A 21,889-nucleotide genomic window follows, 5' to 3' on the forward strand; every position below is an offset into this window, starting at 1 on the left:
ATTCGGTCATGGCTCCAATTAGACTATGTTCTCTCATATCTAGTTCATTAATTCTGAAGCATAACTAACAATTAATAGTCTTGATCAGATCTTACATGATTTTTTGTCATACTCACATGCTATGTGGATTTTGTATCCTACCAGAGACAACATTACTCCATTCTAAAAACAACTCTGAACAATGAAATTGAACTGTGGGTGGGTTGGGGGGGGGGGGGGGGATGGTGGAGACTAATGGGGTGAAGTATTTGATCATTCACTAAAGCATAAGATTGAAGGCTTAACCAGAATGGCTGGCGCTTGAAAATGGGAGCAATTCACTCCACTAGTGCATGAGTTGTAACAACTAAAAAGGGCTAAGGAGTTTCTTATTACAACAACAAACTTACCCTTATCCCAACTTCATAAGGTCAGTTACATGGATCCATACAAAAACAAAATAGGAGAAATGAAAGTAATATAAAGATGTGAAAATTGAGACAAACCCAATACTTTTATAACCGGCCTGGGTTACATTCAGACAACCCCAATACTTTTAGTATAAAATGTGTAGGGTACTTTATTTAATGTTCGAAGTCATATACCACTAAACATAATTTAAAATGTTCATTTAAAAACTAAAGATGTGAAAATTGAACAAACACCCCCTTGAATGGAGTATCAAATCCAAGACTAGTCGGAACCTCCTTGCATTTCAATCAACATCAATGGTCTTCAGTTATCCAATTCCCAGGTCTTTTGTAAGTCAAGCCTCCCCCTTGACTATGACTATGAAACGGGAACTCCTCTCCTCTTGGAGGCATAATCAAGAATTTTAGCTCAAACTTTCAGTTTGTTTCCCAGTTAACAATTCAATGGCAATGAGAGAGTATATGATGATAATTTCTCACATTTATATTGCAACTAGGGATCTCTTTGGTATGATTTTTGTTACCACATTTATATTGCAACTAATGTATTCTTATTGAAAGTTACTAGATTTGTATTATCTTATACTTCTGTCAATTACATGGGTCTGATGGTTGTTTATTAGAGGGGAAACCTGTTATATTCTTAACTTCTTTGAACTGTGAAGCTTGTATTACCTTTTGAACTATTCTAGGCAAAACCCACCACTCAATTATTGTAGTTAATAAAGAGAAAATTTACCAGCCACACTGCAAATTCATTACTAAATCCATAATATATACCACCAGAAACAAGCACAAGTTGAGAACAGAAACCTCCCTTACAGAACCAAAATAAAACAGTAAAATCAAACTTATTAGCATAGCAGGAGAGACTCTTCATCCCAAGAGCTTCTTCCCAATGAGATAGGAAGCATAAGCATCAATAGTAGCATATTTGATCTGTGCATCAGTGAGAGGGTCATTGTTCCGGTTGGAGAAAGTTACACTTGTGGGCTTCTCAACAATAAGCCCAACAATTTCACAGGCCAAATCAGCTAACCCATATTCTTTATACTTGGTATTCCCATGAACCCTTGCAGCAAGTGGGCCCACCTCAATAGCATTCCTACATACATGCCCATAATCCTTCCTGAGCTTGGCAATGTCTTCAGTGATTCCAACACCCACAAAGGAGATTACAGGATCAGCTACTAAGTTCTTCATAGACCACATTAAAGAAACAAAGCTGGATAATGTGGCATCCGGTGCCTATGTAAAGCTGCATTATTGGAACCTTTTGGCTTGAGTTGGGGTTCCACTCCACATGAGTCCACAAATAGGTTCTGCGTTGCCGGCACAAAGTGCCCTCAGCTTGTGAACGTAAGTATCAAGCATCGAAGCAGACTTGATCACTATGGTGGTGTGGTATGAACCTCAACACCTCCAACGTTTACAATGCAAGAACTCATCTTTGGGAAACTGGAAGAGAATGAGAACATTACTTTTCGATATCTAAGCTGAGAGCAGGTGTATAGAGATTGGCTATGTATATCTATATATATATATATATATAGAGAGAGAGAGAGAGAGAGAAGCAACGTCACTTGTTACAATTTTTTACTCTGAAAACTGGAGAGAAAATAAATTTCAGATTTCCAACTCTTTCTCTCTCTAGATTACATTAATTTAAGGTGGGTCAAATTTTTTTTTAGCTTTGAGATGAGAAAAAGTCTGTTACCGAGATTAAATTCCCATTGGAAATTGTGAAAGGAGTTAATTTCTCTTTGCGATTCCCAAATTTTTTTTTCTGTTGCCATGAATTTGTATTTTGCTTTGAGATCAGAAGTGTGATGATTCCTTTACTCCAAGTCCAAATTGTGAGTCATTGATTCTGTTCTTCTAGTCCATATACCAAGGCAAGACTATTTCCTCTACCCTAGAATGACCAGTTTCAACTTTGAACTTTGTCTTCACGAATGGGATTATGGGAGAGATCCTCTACCATGATGGAATACTTCAAAGACTTACCACACCAAGACTCTGCAAGGCTTGGAAAGTCCAGCCTATTGTTGGCCTTAGGCTTTGTGATCCAATAGGGACTTGAGCAGCTGAACTGGGGCTGAAAGCAAGGTTCCATTCTGAACTAGATTAGGCCACGGCTGAAGTAATTGAAATCAGTTTTAAGTATGTCAATGTATGATGAATCCGGCCAGAACTCAACGACTAGATAAGAGTAGGAGTTGATCTTTCAACATATAACTTAAGATATTAACACATTTCAAATCCAAGAGGGTTAGGAATTGGGATTACTTCACAGACTCCACATCACTGGTCCAAATGGTATTTCCATGGTTTTAGTCAACAACACTAGCCACCAATAGATGGAAAAATCATGAATTGGGATTCTCGAAATTATTGATCTAACAAGCTCAACCCTTCCAGCCCAACAATTGACTCTCGACCTTGTCCATTAAGTGAAGAAGCTGCTCCTTTTTGGACATGTCCTTTAAATATCTCAGCTCCTAAATATTGAGTCGGGAGAAAGCAAATAAGGACACCTAATAATTCAAAAATTATATGCCTACGAGGTAGAGAAACATTTTCAAAAAATAATTTTCATTCTCTAAATTATCCTATTGACTTGAGAACTCTTGACACATAGTTAGGAAGGGTTTCAGATTTCTAACATACTTAACCAAAGCATTCGTTTTCAAGGATGTGTCATCTACATTGAGAAGATGGCTCAGGACATAAACTCCTCTAAGACCTAAAAGACCCTCAATTTTTCTTTCCTCTAATAAGTGATTCAACCCCTACATAATACCTTTTCTACCAAAATAAATAGGATCTTCTTGACAAAGGCACCTCTCTATGCCAAAAAAAATCCATTGGACCATCATTTACCAGAACAAAAATTGGACTAGAAACCAGAATTTCAACTAAGAATCCATTTTTCAAAGAAACAAACTGTCATAGGAGGGCAAATAAAAAAAATTCCAAGACAAGATGTCATATACTTTTTGCGTATCCAACATGATGCCTAAACCCTTCCACGAGTAGTCAAATGCGTTAAGTTCGCTAACTCTGAAGTCAAACCGATGTTGGTGGATATTATCATCCCTTTCTAAAAGGCTCACTGCTTGTCATAAACAAAATTTAGGAGCAAAATTAAAATCCTATTACCAAAATATTTTGATACGATTTTGTAGAAGAATTTCCTATATGTATGGGACAAAAATTATCAAGAGTTTTGGGCCCCTTCAACCTTTAGAATCAAGGTGATAAAAACAATTGTCTTCCTTAAGCAAATCATTATATAGAGTTCGCTCGCAAGTATGAGGCCCTCAGGTCTACCCACACTGGCATTTTATTAGAATAAGGATATAAGAATTAAGATTAAAACTTTACAGGATGGTCAATGCCAATATACATTCTCAAAACCCATTGTAAATCATGTTTAAGCAATAGAAAAATTTAATACTATCAATTATGTTACCTATAACTATGACTTTAGGCAGTTGTGTAATGCCTATTTACCTTCTTATTATTACTGATTTTCATATATTAGCTCCTCATTATTAATTTTTTCAAACATTAGCTAAATGGATTCCATTTATTTTAAAACTTGTCAATTTCATTGTACTAGAAGTTTTCAAATGGATACGATGTTGATTTAGCATATGATAAGAGTAGTCATTGTGGCAAACAATAACAATCATTTAAGAAACAAACATATTTTTTTATTTTTGGTTTTTGGATAAAATGAAATAGATTAACTAAATAAACATTCCACAAGTTTTAGCTAACATAACACACTTCTCAAGTAACAAATGTTTGCCGATCCAGGAATGGCCTTGGTGATTGACGCTTCTCCCTTAAGAGAGTGCTTTAATGGCCTGGTCAGTGGACAAGTTCCCTTGATTACATTTAAGTCACAAAACTATTAGTATCTTTCCTGCTTTCCACGAAGGTTGTCACTCTCTTAGGCCTCCATCTTGAACCCTTTGTGTCTTTTCCTTGATGTAATTTTTTTTTTTTTTTTAATGAAATGGGGACTATTCATTAGCTCGTGTGGGAGACATAGATGTTGGTTGACATAGATCCAACAGCCATGTAGATGAATTAGGCCAAAGGGTTGCACACGGAATCAACCGGCCCTTCTTGGATAGAGAGTCCGCTACCTGATTGACTTCTCTAGGAACAAAGGAAAAAATACATGAGGCAAAATAAGTGAATACATGTTGGAAGTCTTTAATTATAGGGGCAACTTTTGCTGGTGGGTGACGGGTGTGGGAAGTGAGAAAGTGAATAAGCTCCTGACGATCGGACTCCACATGATGTTCTCAACCTCGTCGGCTAAGCCATCCAAGATGCCAATTCTCATAGCAAGAGCTTCCCCAATTAAAACAAAATTGAATTATACCAGCATAGATTTTTCTATGATTGGGGTGGCCGTTGTGGTTTCTGATAATAATTCCCAATCCCCCTTTACCCTTTATCCAAGGAAGTTTCACAATTCAGCTTGCTGGAAGAGGGTGGAGGACGCTGCTATTTTAGAAGATCGACACTAGGCCGAGAAGCAGGGCGTGATGGGGGAGGTCATTGTGCACCAATAAACTCTTGGTGAGCTTCAGAAGCTAGGAGAATCACTTTCTGAGGTGAGTAGTCATCTCTGCCAAATAGAAGATCATTACGAGCAATCCAAAAATACCAAGCTAAGAAGCTACAAGGGCTTGCCGCGATATGTCCCTCTTTCTTCCTTAGTCTTTATAATTGTTTCCAACTAAGAATCCATTGATTTAGATCATATGGCTCCAAGTTTGATGGGTTGAAGGTGAAAGATGAACCCAACCGTACCACTCTAGCGAAAGGGCATGAGAATGATATGGTCTGTGGATTCTGATCCCATTCCACAGCGTTGGCATATGTTGGTGATTGGGACATGACGGAGGGTGAGGTTAGCAGTTGTAGCAAGACCTTCGACTAGCCAGAGAAAGATTTTTATTTTCAGGAGAGTTTTGGAATGCCAGATGGATCTCCAAACTTCTTTGGGGTGTCTGGTCACTGCTAGATGATTTGATGTACTTGGACTGGATTGCATGGTGGATATTTGTTGGTTGCAAAGAAGGTGATAAGCAAATTTCACTAGTAAATTGCCCAGTTATAGAGGCGCACCAAATAATGTTGTCTTCATTGGGAAACAAGGGAAGATTTTGTTGGGCAATTGTATTACAATTTCTTATAAAATATATATTGCAACACAGCGCTTTTGCAGTAGAAACTATGATGTTGTAGTGTTGATCTTTAACTGAAATGATATGTGGAAAAACTTGAAATAGACGTTGAATCACCACCACAGCAGCTAAAGAAGCTTCGAATAGAATTAAGGTTGAGTCACACTTGTAGTGCTGCCTTCAAGGTAATTGATGCCCTCTACTGCAAAGAGTTGTTCTACACCTCTACCTGCAAGATAAAACAATCTTCTACTAAAAAATAAGGCAGTTCTTCTAGTCTCTTCTTAGGAGCAAAAAGCTACAGCACAAAACCCCCCTCTAACCTTACACAAGACTTAGAGAAAATGAAAAAAAAAAAGACTTGTATGGTCACAAAAAGTAGAAATTGATGGAATATCAATGTGTGAATGTGTGTCTCTACAAAGCATTTAATTGGGTTTATATAGACCCAAAACCAACCCTTGCACCCTCTTGGAATCCCCAAGAGTAATCTCCAACTAATGGCAAGTTAATTGGAGAATAATGTCATATGGACATGAATTGGGAATTAATTCAATAAATTGAATTAATCCTGATCAATTCTCTTTGGTCGCCTCTCCACTCTTGGTAATGGTCATGAATGGAATTTAGGGTTCTCATAGGGTGTTATTGACCATTTTTTAGCCCACCTCCCCACTCATGATAGTGACCATGAATGGACTTTGGGCACTCATATAATGACATTGACCATTTACCTCCATTTGGCAATAACCTATGGTATAAATTAAGAATTAATTTTATAAATGAAATTAATCCCAATCAATTCTCTTTTCCCACATCTCCACTCATGGTAATGGCCATGAATGGACTTTAGGGCTCCCATAGGGTGTTATTGATTTGAAACTTAAATATAATAAAATAAATATAAAATCTAACAATCCCCCACAAGTTTCAAATGACACGAAGGACATATGTTTTGTGACTGTATTAGACACTATTGGATGCATCGCTGTAGGTATCTTTCGGACTTAAACCTACACTAGGTCTAATGAGCCGCACTACAGAGTACGGGTAGAGTCAGGCTCCTTGAATCTTTCCTCATTGGTGTAACTGACCAACCCATCAACTACATCCCATAGGTCGACTTTTTGAGCTACCTATCATATAATCACTTTGGACTTTTGAACCGGCTATACCCCTTATCTTGGACTCATGAATGTTTAGAGAATTGGCCTATAAGTTCCCATCGACGGTAGCCACACCCCCTACGTTCACATAGGTTAGTCTCCGATGTGCATCACAATTAACATACCCCCACATTTCCTGGGATTGGACTAATTAAGAGTTTTATCACTCAACCTTTCTCCTTGTGGTGGTACTACTATCACTATCGACATCTTAGAATGAATACTTAAATAAGCAGTAGTACTGAACTGGTCATCCCATGACTTCGTTTGTACCCCTTGAACCTAATTCAGGCATTAAGCCTCTTCACATAAGTAGGGTGTCCATCACATGACCTAAGGGTTGGGTAACAACCCTATTCCTATAGATGCACTATACAAGTTCTTGACAGACATAGGCTTTGTGAACATGTCAGCTTGGTTACTTTCTGACTTCACATAATCGATAGCTATTATTCCTTCATCTATGTACTATCTCACAAGATTGTGTCTTAGGCGTATGTGCCTCCTTTTACCATTGTATATCAAATTCTTGACTAGATGTATAGCCGTTTGATTATCACAATGTAATGATATTGATGGCGTCGATTTTTACCACAATGGAATATCCGTCATTAAGTTTCTAAGCCACTCGGCTTCCATTCCCACCTTTTTTAAAGTTATGAACTTAGCTTCCATGGTAGAACCCGTCTCACAAGATTGCTTTGTGAACTTCCATGAGATGGCACCGCCTGCTAGTGTAAATATATACCCACTAGTAGCTAAGGACTCGTTTGTATCCGAAATCCAATTTGCATCACAGTACCCTTCCAACACTGCCGATTTACCACTATAGTGCTTTTAGGTACCTCAGCAACCTATCAACCTCACTCCAATGCTCCTTACTTGGATTGTGAGTATGTTGACTCAACTTTCCTATCGCAAAGGTAATATCAGGACGTGTATAATTCATTAGATATGTGACTGAACCAATAATTTGAGCATACCTTTTTTGATTCACTGGTCCACCCAAATTTCTTTTCAAATGATATCTCATATCAAAAAGTGTTTTAACCGCTGAAACTTCATGGTACCTATACTTTTTAAGTATATTTTCTACATAATAGGCTTGGGATAGTGAAATGTTATTCTCTTGCTTAATGATCTTGATCTCAAAGATCATATCAATCTTTCCTAAGTCCTTTGTGTCAAAATTAGACATCAAAAATTTCTTAGCTTGATTCATTATTTCCAAGTTTGTTCCCATTATCAGCATATCATCTATATATAGGAGTATGAATATGCCCTTACCAACATGAAACCTACTATATAAGCACCTTTTAGTGTCGTTCACAGTAGAACCATTTGAAATTAAAACTTTGTATAATTTTTCATGTCATTACTTTGGTGCTTGCTTCAATCCATATAAAAATTTTTGAAGCTTACAAACTTTTTGTTCTTATCCATTTACAACACAACCTTCTGGTTGCTTTGTGTAAACTTTCTTCTCTAAGTCCTCATTTAAAAATACTGTTTTGATATCCATTTGATGGATGACCAAGTTATGTATTGATACCATTGCTAACATAACCCTTATTGTGGCAATTTTAGAGACTGTGGTAAATGTGTCAAAGTAATCAATATTAGGTTTTTGCCTAAACCCCTTGACTACAAGTCTAGCCTTGAAACAATCAAGTGACCCATCACTTTTTAGTTTCTTTCAAAATATCCACTTGGTTTCCAAAGTTTTGGAACCAATTGGTAAAGTTTCCAATTCTCAAGTATTATTCTTCAAGATTGAATCTAGTTCACTCTTGATTGCCTCCTTCCAAAAGACGGCATCCGATGATGTAATAGCCTTTTTGTATGTAAGAGGATCCTTATTTACTAAATAGATAAGTCACTCATCATTCGAACATTTAGGTCTTTTGAGTCACTTGCTCATCACTTGCTCATCCTTGGTTAACTTCCATCACCAATACCTAATTTTAAGGTAATTAATCGTTGTAAGATCCCATGGCTGATTAAAATTGTTGGATAATTGTATTACAATTTTTTACAAAATATAAATTACAATACAAAGCTTTTGTAGTAGAAACTATGATGTTGTAGTGTTGACCCTAAGCTAAAATGAGATGAGAAAAAACTTGAAATAGATGTTGAATCACCACCACAACAGCTGAAGAAGCTTCGAATAGAATTGAGGTTGAGTCACACTTGTAATGCTATCTTTAAGGTCATTGATACCCTCTATTGCTAAGAGTTGTTCTGCACCTCTACCTCCAAGATAAAACAACCTTCTACTAGAAGATGAGGTAGTTCTTCTAGTCCCTTCTTAAGAGCAAAAAACTACAACACAACAACTCCCCTCTAACCTTACACAAGACTTAGAGAAAATAGAAAAAAGAGAAAGACTTGTATGATCACAATAAATAGAAATTGATGGAATGTCAATGTGTGAATGTGTGTCTCTGCAAGGTATTTGATTAGGTTTATATAGACCCAAAACCAACCCTTATACCCTCTTGGAATCCCCAAGAGTAACCTCCAACTAATGGCAAGTTAATTGGAGAATAATGTCATATGGACATGAATTGGGAATTAATTCAATAAATTGAATTATTCCCAATCCATTCTCTTTACCCACCTCTCCACTCTTGGTAATGGTCATGAATGAAATTTAGAACTCTCATAGGATGTTATTGACCATTTTCCAGCCCACCTCCCTACTCATGGTAGTGATCATGAATGGACTTTAGGGCACCCATATAATGACATTGACCATTTATCTCCATTTGGCAATAACTTATGGTATGAATTAAGAATTAATTTCATAAATAAAATTAATCCCAATCAATTCTCTTTGCCCACCTCTCCGCTCATGATAATGGTCATGAATGGACTTTAGGGCTCCCATAGGGTGTTATTGACCATTTTTCACTACCTTGACCCCAAGGGTTTGACACCATAACAAGACAATCAAGACACATAAAAATACTTCATTTTGAAACTTAAATATTATAAAATAAATATAAAATCAAACGATCCCCCCACAAGTTTCAAACGACACAAAAGACACATGTGATGTGATTGCATTAGACACTATAGGACGCATCGTTTTAGGTGTCTTTCAGACTTAAACCTACACTAGGTCTAATGAACCACGCTATAGAGTATGGGTAGAGTCAGACTCTTTGAACCTTTCATCATTGGTGTAGCTGATCAACTCAACAACCACATCGCATAAGTCGACTTTTTGAGCTACCTATCATATAATCACTTTGGACTTTTGAACTAGCCATGTCCCTTATCTTAGACTCATGGATATTTAGAGAACTTGTCTATAAGTTCTCATCGGCAGCAGTCACACCCCTTACATTCACTTAGGTTAGTCTCCGATGTGCACCACAATTAATACACCCCCACATTTCTTGTAATTGGACTAATTAAAAACTTTATCACTCAACCTTTCTCTTTGTGGTGGTACTACTATCACCATCTACATCTTAGAATGAATACTTAAATAAGTAGAGTACTGAACTGGTCATTTCATAACTTCGTTTGTACCCTTTGAACCTCATTCAGGCATTAAACATCTTCGCATAGGTAGGATGTCCATCACATGACCTAAGGGTTGGACAACAACCCCATTCCTATAGATGCACTACACAAGTTCTTGACAGACATAGGCTTTGTGAACATGTCAGCTTGGTTACTTTCTGACTTCACATAATCAATAGCTATCATTCCTTTATCTATGTACTGTTTCATTAGATTGTGTCTTAGGCGTACGTGCCTCCTTTTACCATTGTATATCCGGTTCCCATAGGATGTTATTGACCATTTTCCACTACCTTGACCCGAAACGTCTCACACCATAACAAGACAATCAAGACACATAAAAATACTTCATTTTGAAACTTAAATATAATAAAACAGATATAAAATCTAACAGATTTACATTGATAATTTCCTCTTTATCAGCGGGGTGGAAGTAGTCTTCAAGAAGTTGAATGTTCCATGAACCAATGGAGGCGTTGATGATGTTAGATACCTAAATTAGAGGCCATAAATTTGGCTTAGAATGCCGCAGCTTGAAGGTTGGAAGAATGGGAATCCATGGATCTTCCCAAATTTTGACTTTAGTACCCAAACCAATTTTCCAAAGTTGACCTGGAAGGAGGACTTCTCTAACCAACAATATACTTCTCTAGGCCCAGAATGGCTGATGTCCTAACTTAGCTTTCAGGAAGTTTGAAGAGGGGAAATAAATCATGTTCATGAGGGAGCCCTAGGTGGAATTTTCAGATTGAAGTAGTCTCCAGGCTTGTTTGGCTAGCATAGCCCTGTTATGAAGAGTACGGTCTCTAAAACTGAGACCACCGTTGTCTTTGGTTTGGCCAATTCTATTCCAATAAATCCAGTGAATTTTGGAATGATTCTCCTTATCACCCCAGAAGAAGTTGGACAAGCTTCTTTGGATCTCAGAGTGTGTTGAAGTTGGAAGTTTGAAATGTTGGGCAACAAAACTTGAGATTGAAAGACCCATGGATTTGATGAGAGTCTCTTTTCCAGCGTGAGACAGGAGCTTTGAAGCCCAAGAGTTCGCGTTGGAGCTGATACAATCATTAATTGAATGAAAGAGGTCTATTTTGCTTACACCAAACTCCACTGGGAGTCCTAAGTATTTGAGCGGCCCATCACCAAGAGGGATTTTCAGGATGTGAGTGGATTTCTTGAGATTCACTGCTTGGCCAGAGGCTTTACAGTAGAGGAGCAAGCACTCCTTAAGGCAGCAGATTTCCTTGAGTCAAACCTCAGAGAACAGAAGACTGTCATCGGCAAACAGTAAGAAGGTGAGCAGAGCAATTCGGTTGCGAATTCTGATTCCTTTGATGAGATTCTCACTTTGAGCTTGTAATAAGATGCGACTAAGTGCTTGAGAGCAGAGTATGAAGAGGGATGGGTTGCCTTGGCAGATCCCTCTTGAAGGCTAGATATAGAAACGCTCTCCCTCATTGATCAAGAAGGTATAATGAACTAGTGACATAGGACATTACAAGCAGGAATCCCAAACGAATTAGAAGCTATTGGAGAAATTTCCATTCCACTCTATGGAATGCCCTCCTTGATGTACTTATTTATAAGTCCTTTGCATGGCTCCTAGTGGTCCCTTGCGAAGGAAAACAAAAAAGAGGCCCTGAAAGGAAAGTTTTTTGTATTTTTAGAGAAGATTTCTTGAAAGATAGCGTGGCCCCTATGTTTACATGAGACCAATGAAAACACACACAAAAGCATTAATTGGGATGAGCTTTCATCAGGAGTGGGGTTGTTATTATACCCTTTATTAGGCTCCGTTTGGTATCATTTCTATTCCAGAAACTCCGTTTCGTGTTAGAAACGGAAATTTTAGTTTCTGTGTCAAAACGCCGTTTTTAAACGATTTAGTGTTGTTTGGTGAATCTGTTTCTAGAACAGTTTCAGAACCAAGAAACGACATTTCTGCCGTTTGGTAATGCTTGTTTCAGAAACGGTTTTTTTTTTTTTCTTTTCTTTTCTTTTAAGTCAATAATTACAAAAATAACATTAAAACACTATAAGCATATAAATTTTTTTGGGACAATGAAATATTACACACCAACGAAAAAAAACATGGTTTCCAAAGGATGAATAGAATACAGTATTAACAATGCCTTGTGCAAATTAACTATTACATAATTCCCCAAATTTTCACTTTTTTTCCAAGTCTAAAGACTTGAATGCATGGAGGATGTCTTTCATCTTATTTGTTTGGTTCTCTATTTTTTAAGTGTCCCTTCTAGATGTTCTTTCATGTACTCGTTCGAAACGGAAAGTGGTCTGGACGATGTTGATGTTGAGCTTGAGCTTTTTGAACATAATGTATGTTGTATGGTAGAGATATGTGTTTCATCTTTCAACCATACAAACATACCACATCCACGGTTATCAGCCTATCAAATAATAGATGTGATTAGGGTCGTTGAAATTTAACATCGAATTAAACAAAAATCATAAATTATCTATAGGTATAGGTCAATCGTAGAAATAAATAACCAATGGTAGTGTGTACAGAATCGTGTAAGAAGCACAAGGCAAAAGGAAAATGTAACCAAGGGTATTTACATCTCTACGGAAAAGATGAAAAGAGATCTCAGTAGTGAATAAAAAAAATTCAAAAACAGAATCGTGTAAGAAGCACAAGGCAAAAGGAAAATGCCTAAGGCTGATGTCTCAATACCAATAAAAAGAGGCATCTCAGATCCAACCTCCCAGTGATTCTACTTTCTAAATTTCGGAGTTTCAAAATCTCAGTTACTAATTTTGGAAGTTACTAATCCTGACAGTTAACTAATTATGATAGTTACTAAATCTGGATTTCTGAATCTAGATCCTATTTAATTTTTCTGTTCACTGGTTTCAAATTCAGTTTGCTGTCTTGTTTGAGCTTCTTTAATTCAATAGGATTTTCCAGTAACTTGTGATCTGACCATTGGATTTCAGTCAGAAATCACTGGTATATTCTGCCCTCATTTACTAGATCACTTAACCAGGGTTCAAACCCCATCGGGATTAGTCCTTGTAAAGATATTGAAGTTCTCCCATTATGATCTGGTTCCTCATCCCCTGATATTCTGGCCTACTTGAGGTTTTGTAAACCCTAATCGTTTGGTGACATAGAAACCCAATCAATTCAGGAAGAGGGGAACTCCCAGCCAAGCAATCAGATGTGAGAGAGAGAAGCACCAATGTTGACTGGAGATAAAGAAGGGGGAAAAGTAGATATATATATATATATACACATATACATATATGTAGATAGATATGTCCTGAGCCAGCCTTGACAGGGGGTATTAGCTTTGTCTCATGCTGCACTTTGCACATTTAACCCCTGCTCTAAAGGAAAAGTAATTATTAGAGCTTCTACATCTGTTATAAAATGTTTGTTAAGATCTACACAATCCATGCAAAAGAGCAGGAAAACAAACTAGAGAAGGAACCATGTCATTTAACTTCTACAGATGTTTCAGAAGCTCTTTCACATCAGCCATGCAAGCAACAAATTACCACAGAAGTTGATAATTAATTTATGAGTAAAGTTAGGTTCAAAGAGATGAATATGTTCACTTTGTTTCCCACATAGATCCAGCTGCAACCAGCCAGCTTCTTGACCTCTCTCCCTCTCATCTTCCTCCTTATCCTCCCCATCTCATTCCAATTTCCCTTTGCAGCATAAGCACTAGCCAATTGGTATTGTTGGGGTTCATTGGTACTTTTGGAAAATCTTTTGCAATTTAAAGTTGACCTTCCCAACTCCTCCCCTCCCCAACAACAACAACAACCACAACAATAACAACCATTGAAGAAAAAGTACTTAATGAAAAAGTGAGATGAGACCCTTTTGAAAATGTGAAGAAAACTCAAGATGAAGGTGATTCTAATCATTGGATAAAAGTGTCCATTTTTTAAACACTGTGGTTCCAACGTCTTCCTGCTCACATCTTCCCCAGCCAAATCCTGCCCTTGCTATACGGACAGTCCTCAGTTCTTTGTTCAATGATTCTTTCTTTCTTGGAAAATTTCGGTTTTCCTTTTGGGTATTTGACTGCAGATCTTGAGTGGTGAAAGCAAGAGAATTCAGTCTTGGTTTGATCATTGAGAGGTATTAGTTCTCTGCTTACTCTCTCCCCCTTCTCTAATACCACTGTTGAAGGAAATCTCATTCCTTTGTACTTCAACAAGTAGGACTTTTAAACAGTAGGGAATTTTTCTCCCTTTTGATTTAGCATACTATCCATCTAAATATAGTGTTTATTTCCCCCCAAAGAGATGCGATATTACTCTGCTAAATCTGATGATTGTTTTAGTAGTAGTCAGGGAAAATTGAAAATTGTGCTTTGACATAATTCTATAGTTGTAATCACAGAGCAGGATGAATCAGAAACACTTGAATATATTCATATGGATCCAACATATTTACTGTTGGGGTTCATTGGTACTGATTTGTGGTTTTCAGATGAGTGATTAGTGTCAAACAGTGTCAGAAAAGCATCATCTTGGAATCAACAGAGGCTATACAAGATCGAGAAGAGAAGAAGAAGACGTTACCTCTCTGTATGAGCTATACGATAGGTGGTCTAGAAAAACCCCAAAATTTGTCCCAATACCTACTCTGTGATTACAATAGATGAAGAAGAAGGAGAAGAGGTTAGAATAGAAGAAGAAAGAGGTTAAAAGAGATGAAAAGAAGAAGGAGAAGAAGAGCCGAAATCGAAGTTACCTGCAAAGGAGAATTCACAAGGGGGCGAGCTCCTGTTTCTTCTTCTCTCCTCTTCCTATGCGAGTTCCAAAAGATATTCGAAACCAGAACTTTGTGAAGCTTATCGATCTCTGTCTCTGGAAGAAAAGAAGAAATGAAGAAGAAGAAGGAGAAAAAAACCCCTAAATTTGTTCCAATACCTCTATGTGATTACAATAGATAAAGAAGAAGAGGTTGAATAGAAGAAGAAAAGAAGAAATGAAGAAGAGGAAGGAGAAGAAGGAGAAGAGGCGAAGAAGTTACCTGAGGTGGAGAAATCGCAGTTCGATCATGGATGTGAGCTGGGTTCTCTCTTCTTTCCTCTCTGCTCTCCTCTCTCTATCGCGGACAATCGGGAACAGAAGTTTCAAATTATATTAATTTGAAACGAAACATGGCCGACAGAACAGCCTCCGAGAGTTTCGACAAATCGAGCCAATTTCGTTTTTTAGACACTGATTAGTGTTTGAACATTGGGGCACGTTTCTTTTTCATCATTTTATTGTACAAGAGATTGCTGTCTCGTCATGTGGTCCCTGCACCAGCATGGTACCAGGAGCCACGCGACCAGGCACATTTCTTTTTGTCGAAGCACTGATTTCTCATCGCCTCTTTTTATGGCCACCTAACTGCGGACTGAAGAATACGACCGTCTTGCCTTCGAACTTCGAAGTGATAGTGACACAGGCTGTTGGACTGCTGCTTCATCGGCTTACCCATTCGTGTTGGAGATTTCTGCTATTTCACGTCCGTTAATCTAAACCTAAGGTGAGTTTGTAATCAAGTTGGATATTGTGAATGCTCTTGCGGATTCTCTCTCTCTCTCTCTCTCTCTCTTGGGGAATATTCTCCGCCTGTGATTGCCTGGTTACGTTCTCTGATCCTTAATTTTTGTTGGTTCTTTACTGCTTGATTTGTTTATGATGAAAGACTTCCAGATTCGCTTTTGGTTTCTGGGTCTGCTCAAATTTGTTGTGTTCTTGATGGGGGTAATTTGGAATGCTTTGATCGTAGTTTTTCATTTGAGAATTTCGTTATTTATACAAATAAGACTTTCACGATTTTAGCTTGAGAATTGCATAATCCGCACTTTGTCCTTGCTTGGTTTCGCGGATTAACTGAGAAAATTTTAAGGGTTTTTTTAATGGGTTTTTCTTCAAGTAATCACGATTGCTTCAATTGAACAAGTGGGCATGTTTGATTTCACGATTTTAGATTGAATTTGCTGCTTTAAATTTGAATTTTCTTGCCCTGGTGCTTGAAATTTAATTTCTGTAAGCTCTCTTCATTGTGTTGGGTGCCTCTGGTCAATAATCATAATATCTGGCCAATTCTACTTGTGCTTTGCTGTCATTTCACTCAAAAATGTATAATCTCATATATAGCTTGCTATGGATTTGATTCTAAGGAGAGAATTGCATACGCTGCACGTGTTTGTTACCATCTAACTGACTAATCATCGGATACTTGATTATGTCTGCCGCTTACTGTGATCAAAATTTTATATAGACCTGGTGATCCTTCCCTTTTTATTTGAACTTCTGTTCGCTGATGTGCTGGGGAGGATCGACCAACTATTGTCTTTACATCTTGTTACCGTTTCTATAGTTCCTGTTTGTTTCCTGAAACAGTGAAAAGAAAATTTTTCATTTTGGTTTCCCATGGCATCTGGTGCATTTAGTGTTCACAAAAAGGTGGACACCAGCCCAATTCATCACCAAAATATAACTAAATAATAGAGATAGTTTACCCCTTTTTCTTTTTTAATAATCTAAAATTATCCAATTGCTGCTTTTTATTAACCAAGTGATATGATTCCAAAAATTGCGTCCATTTTCAAGCATCTCCATGTATGACATCGGAGATGAAAACGAAATTATTTATTCCAAAATAGCAACCAAACACAGCTATAGTGTATGGTTTATTGCAATGGTTGGTGTGTCTGGATATTTCATGCATGCTTGTCATTATATTATATGCTCCCCCCCCCCCCCCCCAAGGCCATTTATGCTCAATAATTTATTCAATAGCACTCAGTTTCCAAATGTTGGGTGCACTTGGCCTTTTCCATGTTTTCAAGTTGGTGGTTAGATTTTTATAATGTAGTAAATCAGTATTGTAAGGTGATGGGGAAGGACGCAAAGGCAAAAGACTCTGGAGGTAAGGGTAAGGGAAAGCAGACAGGGGGCGGAGGTGATGAGAACTCTTCAAAGGGCAAGGGGAAAGGTGGGAAGGCTGCAGATGGGCTTGGCACCTGCACATATGTCAAAGGTCTTTCCTTACACTAAAATGAGCTAGGTTTCCATGCACCTCTCTTTTTTGCACATATTATTTTGTGGCAGTTTGGTTGCCTCTGGATTATATGGATGCCAATTTTCTCCTATTATGTGTAGCTTATTGGCTGTTAGTTGAGATTTATAATGACTAGAAAATATATAAGGAACTTATTGAGTAGCGTATTTGATTATAATCTTATTACTGAATCACCATCGTCTTCCAATTCTGATATTTTGTTTGAATGACTGCCCCATAATATGCTGAATGCACCTTTGCAGCTCCCTTTCCTGTTTACTTAGAAATTCATTTATGGAATGGAGGATAGTAACGAAAATGCTCTGCTTTGCATGGTTGATAGCATAAATTGGTCCCATATTGCAACCCTTGCTCCTCTTCTATTTATTGAAGCATGAATGAAGGATAAAAATTAAACCGAAAGCACCCTACCCTGTATGTTTTTTATCAAGCCTGAAGGGTTTTATGTATACCCTTTGGAACATTATTTTGGCTAAGTTCTGGGACCTTCACTCTACTTGTAGGATTCATATTATATATGACTTGTAGACATGATTATTAATACTATAAACTTCTTGGAGTCCAAGTTAACTTAACAAGAGCTGTTTGACTAAAACTAGCAGGGTCAATTCAAGTTTTGCTTCCTGTCTACTCTTCGGGGGCATGTGGCACTAAGTTTTCTTCACCCCGCTTTTGCTCTCATTTATTGCTTCAGCACCAGAAAACAGGCACTCTATTGTCATTCTAGAGAGACAGTTGAAGATAGAATTGGTCTGTTCACCTTTTGACCTTGTCCCACATTTCTAAACAGTTCCTTGAGTGACTAGTGAGTAGTCTTTTTTCAATATGTGTCATTAGTTGTGGATTTGACTGCGCCAATGTATTGAATGTATTGTATTGTTATAACATGTCTCTCTTTCAATTCCTGGAACTAATTGGCACAGCAGGGATGCATTGTTAGAAGAATGGTTTCTGCTTAATTTTTAACATTTAATTAATTATTGGAAGAGCTTGCTTGCCTTAGCTTGTGCTTATATTCTATCCAGGTGCATCTTTTAATTTATTATGAGCAGATTGGAATCGAACCCTGCAACGTATAGAAATAAAATAGAAATCAGATTTTACTGTTAAGGAATGAAAGCCAATAGATAGATCAGGTAAAAAGATTTTGCTGCAACATGAACTCAAAATTTTCCTTTTTTGTCAAATTTTTTTCTCTTTAGCAAGGCATATTTTATGCGAGAAGCAAGGGAAGATCAATGAAGCATACAAGAAGCTACAAGATGGTTGGCTGGATAATGGAGACAAGGTCCCACCTGCTGAGTTTGCAAAGGTTAGCTTCTTATTAAACAATCCTCTACTTTTTCAGGTCCTGTAGCCTGTAGGTTAAAAAGAAGATTCCAAATCTGAAATTTCTTTAATGAGTTTAATATCATTCCGTTTATGGCACTGTCAAGGAAATTATGGCATCTTTTGTTGGTCATGGAAGAAATCATTGCTTAAAACTTCAATGTTTGTGTTTATGGATTTACTAATGGCACCATTAATTTTGGAAAAATCTTGATATGAGTAATTGAAACTTGGGCATCAGAATGCTGCTTTATAGTTTTGAACTCCTATATATCCAGCTTAATATCTGGCCAACTTTGCCGGGTGCAATTTAATATCACTCGACCTCAAGCTTTCCATAACATTGAGATATATTATCTGAAGCTTAATGTCTCCAGAATGTATAAGCTGACATAGAAAACTGTGATTTTTGCCCCCACAACATATGCCTTCGAAAGGGATTTCTTTTATGCTTCCCTCTTTACATTTCCACCTGCTTTGTGTTTTCCAGTTAGCTGCTGAATATTCAGAGTGCCCATCGGGGAAGAAGGGTGGTGACCTTGGATGGTTTCCTCGAGGAAAGATGGCAGGTCCATTCCAAGATGTTGCTTTCAGCACACTGGTTGGAGCTACGAGTGCACCATTTAAATCAACGTACGGATTTGCATTTCCTTATTATTGATCCTGTCTACAATACATTTATGACCACAAATTTGTTATTTCCTGATCATTGATTCTGTCTACATTTATGACCATAAATTTGTATGATTGGGTTCCTTGGATACATCTGAGATCCATATGTTTCTTATCTTTATGCAAATGGTTAATAAATGTTGGTTCCTGAAAACGATTAATATCTTCTAGAATGCTAATAAAACTTCCAAAAAAGTATTGATGCCAACCTTGTCAAGAATCTGTGCACCAAATATTTAGCGAACAGCTTGAATGTGGGGACATTTTATCTTTGCCTTCTACTTGGTTAGGCACATGCTTGTTTCCTAGGAATAATTTAAACACACTATTCGTGATTAATAGATATTCCTGTGTATATTTGATATGTACAAAACCTGTCCAATAATACAGTTTCCATTTCATTTTGACCATGCAAACATGTCTTTTCGTGTAGTTTCTTTATGACAATATATATTTTTTTATAGTAATAATTTTCCTCATTAAAGAGGTTGATAGCCCAGATTTGCTTACATTCATTTTGTGTGGAAAATTATGCAGGCACGGGTACCACATTATCCTATGCGAAGGAAGGAAGAACTGATGGAATCCATTACAGTTCCAATGAAGTATTATCAACAATGGTGTCTGCAGTGAAATGAAATGAACCAATATAGTGTATGTCCTATCTTTTGGAGATATGTTACCTGAAGTTCAGGCTGTAACAGAAAAGGAGGCTTGCCCAGTTGGTCCAGGGACGCACCTTGTTCTATTGTTTGGCATTTCTGTATTCCTTTGGAATGAACCACCTAAGTTGCCTGCGACAATTTGAGGATAATTAGAACGGGGGCATATCAACAGGCCCTTTTATACTTTTTAATGAATGGAGGTCAATGTTTCACTAGATTGCAAACACTTGATCATCAGGCAGCCTATTCAAAAGCCCTTGCAAGTCATTTTCCTTTATGGGGAAAAGGACTGTATATGAGTTCATCAGTTTTGCCAAACCATATGGCAGTTACTACCATGAACTTGAATAATCTTTTTTTTTTTTTTTCTGGTAGGTAGGTAGGGAGGGAAGTAGGTAACAGCTAAGGGGCTCGAACTTGAGACGGGCATGGGTGCACACCATAGCTTACCAACTGTGCTAAGCAATTGTTAAACTTGAATAACCTGAGGTTGGAGTTTCAGATTCTTTTCCGCTGTCGTATCCTGCAGGGTTTTAAAATCAGTGAATCGGATTCAGCGTTCGCTGATTCACAACGATTAGTGTTTGGTTCTAATTGATTTTGACCGATTCGAATTGGGAATCCTCCCTGAGTGATTTGAATGCTGATTCCGAGTTTTGAAACAATGACATCTAAGAGCTGTGCCATACTGCCATGTCTCCTAGCTCCCATGATGTCACTTCTTGTTTCTGTCTCTGACCCTCTCACCCCTCCTTCACCCTTTGAGACTGCCACTGCTATCCCTGCTTCTGACTGCTTCCCTTCACTTGCTGTTGTGTCCAGGCATCCATCCCCTTCACCCTCGTCTTGAGGGACCCCTCTTCCTCTAGGACTGCGGATAGAACCTCTCCCCCTTCCTCTTCTCAGGAAGGTTTCAAACTCAAGTTGTGTTAACTTGGATTGGATTAATGGTGCTCTGGTTGCCTTCTGTTCGGAGAGAGTGATGGCTGCCGGTGCCGAGCTTTGGAGCTCTACTTCCATTTGTTATGTTATTGGCAAAAGCGCTCCCTTCTCTGTGATTAAGATGACTTTGGATCATTTGTGGCCTTATTGTACTGATGTTCAAATCACTATGATTGATAATGGTTGCTTGGTTTCAGATTTAAAGAGGAAGCTGATGGGTTTGCTACAATAGAGAGAGGTCCATGGTTTATTCTTTAGAAACCTCTAGTACTTCGTTCTTGGCACTCTCTTCTTTTCCTAACAAATAGCTATTAATCAGAGAATCAGAATAGGTAGGCATTTTAGGTTTATAAATGGTTTTCTGATGAAGGAATCCAAACCCAACATATGAGGAGAGGTCCCAAGACCATTTCATAAGAAAGAAATTAAAGTAAAATATATATAAAATAAGGGAGAGGGATAGGTATGCTAGCGTAGTACCTAGGAATTAGGAATGCTAGTGGGATATTAGCCGTAGGATTTGTTCATCCTAAATGTAACCGTTGGATGGAGATAACAAATCCTGACTCCACCGCTGCTACACCTTTTCTCTCCTTCTCTTGCTCTCTCCCCGCCCTTGCAACTGTGTTGTGCCGCTACTGTTCAAGTATCACACCTCTTGTTTGCTTTTTCAATGGCCCTCTCTCTCTCTCTCTCTCACCACGATTGAAAGAAATGCCAAAACATTTAACTTTATCAGTTTCACCACAGATTCAAGTAAGAACAAGGAAAAGAAAATGGAGGAAATTTTCTGGGCGTTCTTCACCCTGGAACCAAGATAGGCCTCAGCAATTTCACGCATCGTTATAAGGACCATGGAGAAAATTTCCTCGGCAACGAACTGCTT

General features: G+C 37.8%; 1 protein-coding gene and 1 long non-coding RNA gene across 5 annotated transcripts; one reads left to right on the plus strand and one right to left on the minus strand.

Moving 5' to 3' along the window:
* Nucleotides 1-1,380: 1,380 nt before the first annotated feature.
* LOC122071370 lies at nt 1,381-15,484 on the minus strand. 2 transcript variants are annotated; one of them, XR_006138161.1, is made up of 4 exons: nt 15,347-15,484; nt 15,065-15,180; nt 14,893-14,956; nt 1,381-1,868 (listed from the first exon to the last, which is right to left on the minus strand). It is a non-coding gene; the product is annotated as an uncharacterized LOC122071370 (long non-coding RNA). The 2 variants fall into 2 exon arrangements; XR_006138162.1 differs by lacking the exon at nt 1,381-1,868 and adding an exon at nt 12,685-12,737.
* A 209-nt stretch (nt 15,485-15,693) lies between these two features.
* LOC122071374 (peptidyl-prolyl cis-trans isomerase NIMA-interacting 4-like) lies at nt 15,694-20,276 on the plus strand. 3 transcript variants are annotated; one of them, XM_042635716.1, is made up of 5 exons: nt 15,694-15,850; nt 17,197-17,353; nt 18,598-18,707; nt 19,215-19,357; nt 19,934-20,276. In XM_042635716.1, the coding sequence occupies exons 2-5, from the start codon at nt 17,209-17,211 to the stop codon at nt 19,974-19,976; spliced, it is 441 nt and encodes a 146-aa protein (XP_042491650.1). In that variant the 5' UTR covers nt 15,694-15,850; nt 17,197-17,208; the 3' UTR covers nt 19,977-20,276. The 3 variants fall into 3 exon arrangements, with proteins under 3 accessions (XP_042491650.1, XP_042491652.1, XP_042491651.1); XM_042635718.1 differs by having other exon boundaries at nt 15,705-15,850; nt 17,206-17,353; XM_042635717.1 differs by having other exon boundaries at nt 15,706-15,850; nt 17,189-17,353.
* Nucleotides 20,277-21,889: the final 1,613 nt, after the last annotated feature.

This window comes from Macadamia integrifolia, unplaced genomic scaffold (assembly GCF_013358625.1).
Source record: "Macadamia integrifolia cultivar HAES 741 unplaced genomic scaffold, SCU_Mint_v3 scaffold_216A, whole genome shotgun sequence".
NCBI lineage: Eukaryota > Viridiplantae > Streptophyta > Magnoliopsida > Proteales > Proteaceae > Macadamia > Macadamia integrifolia.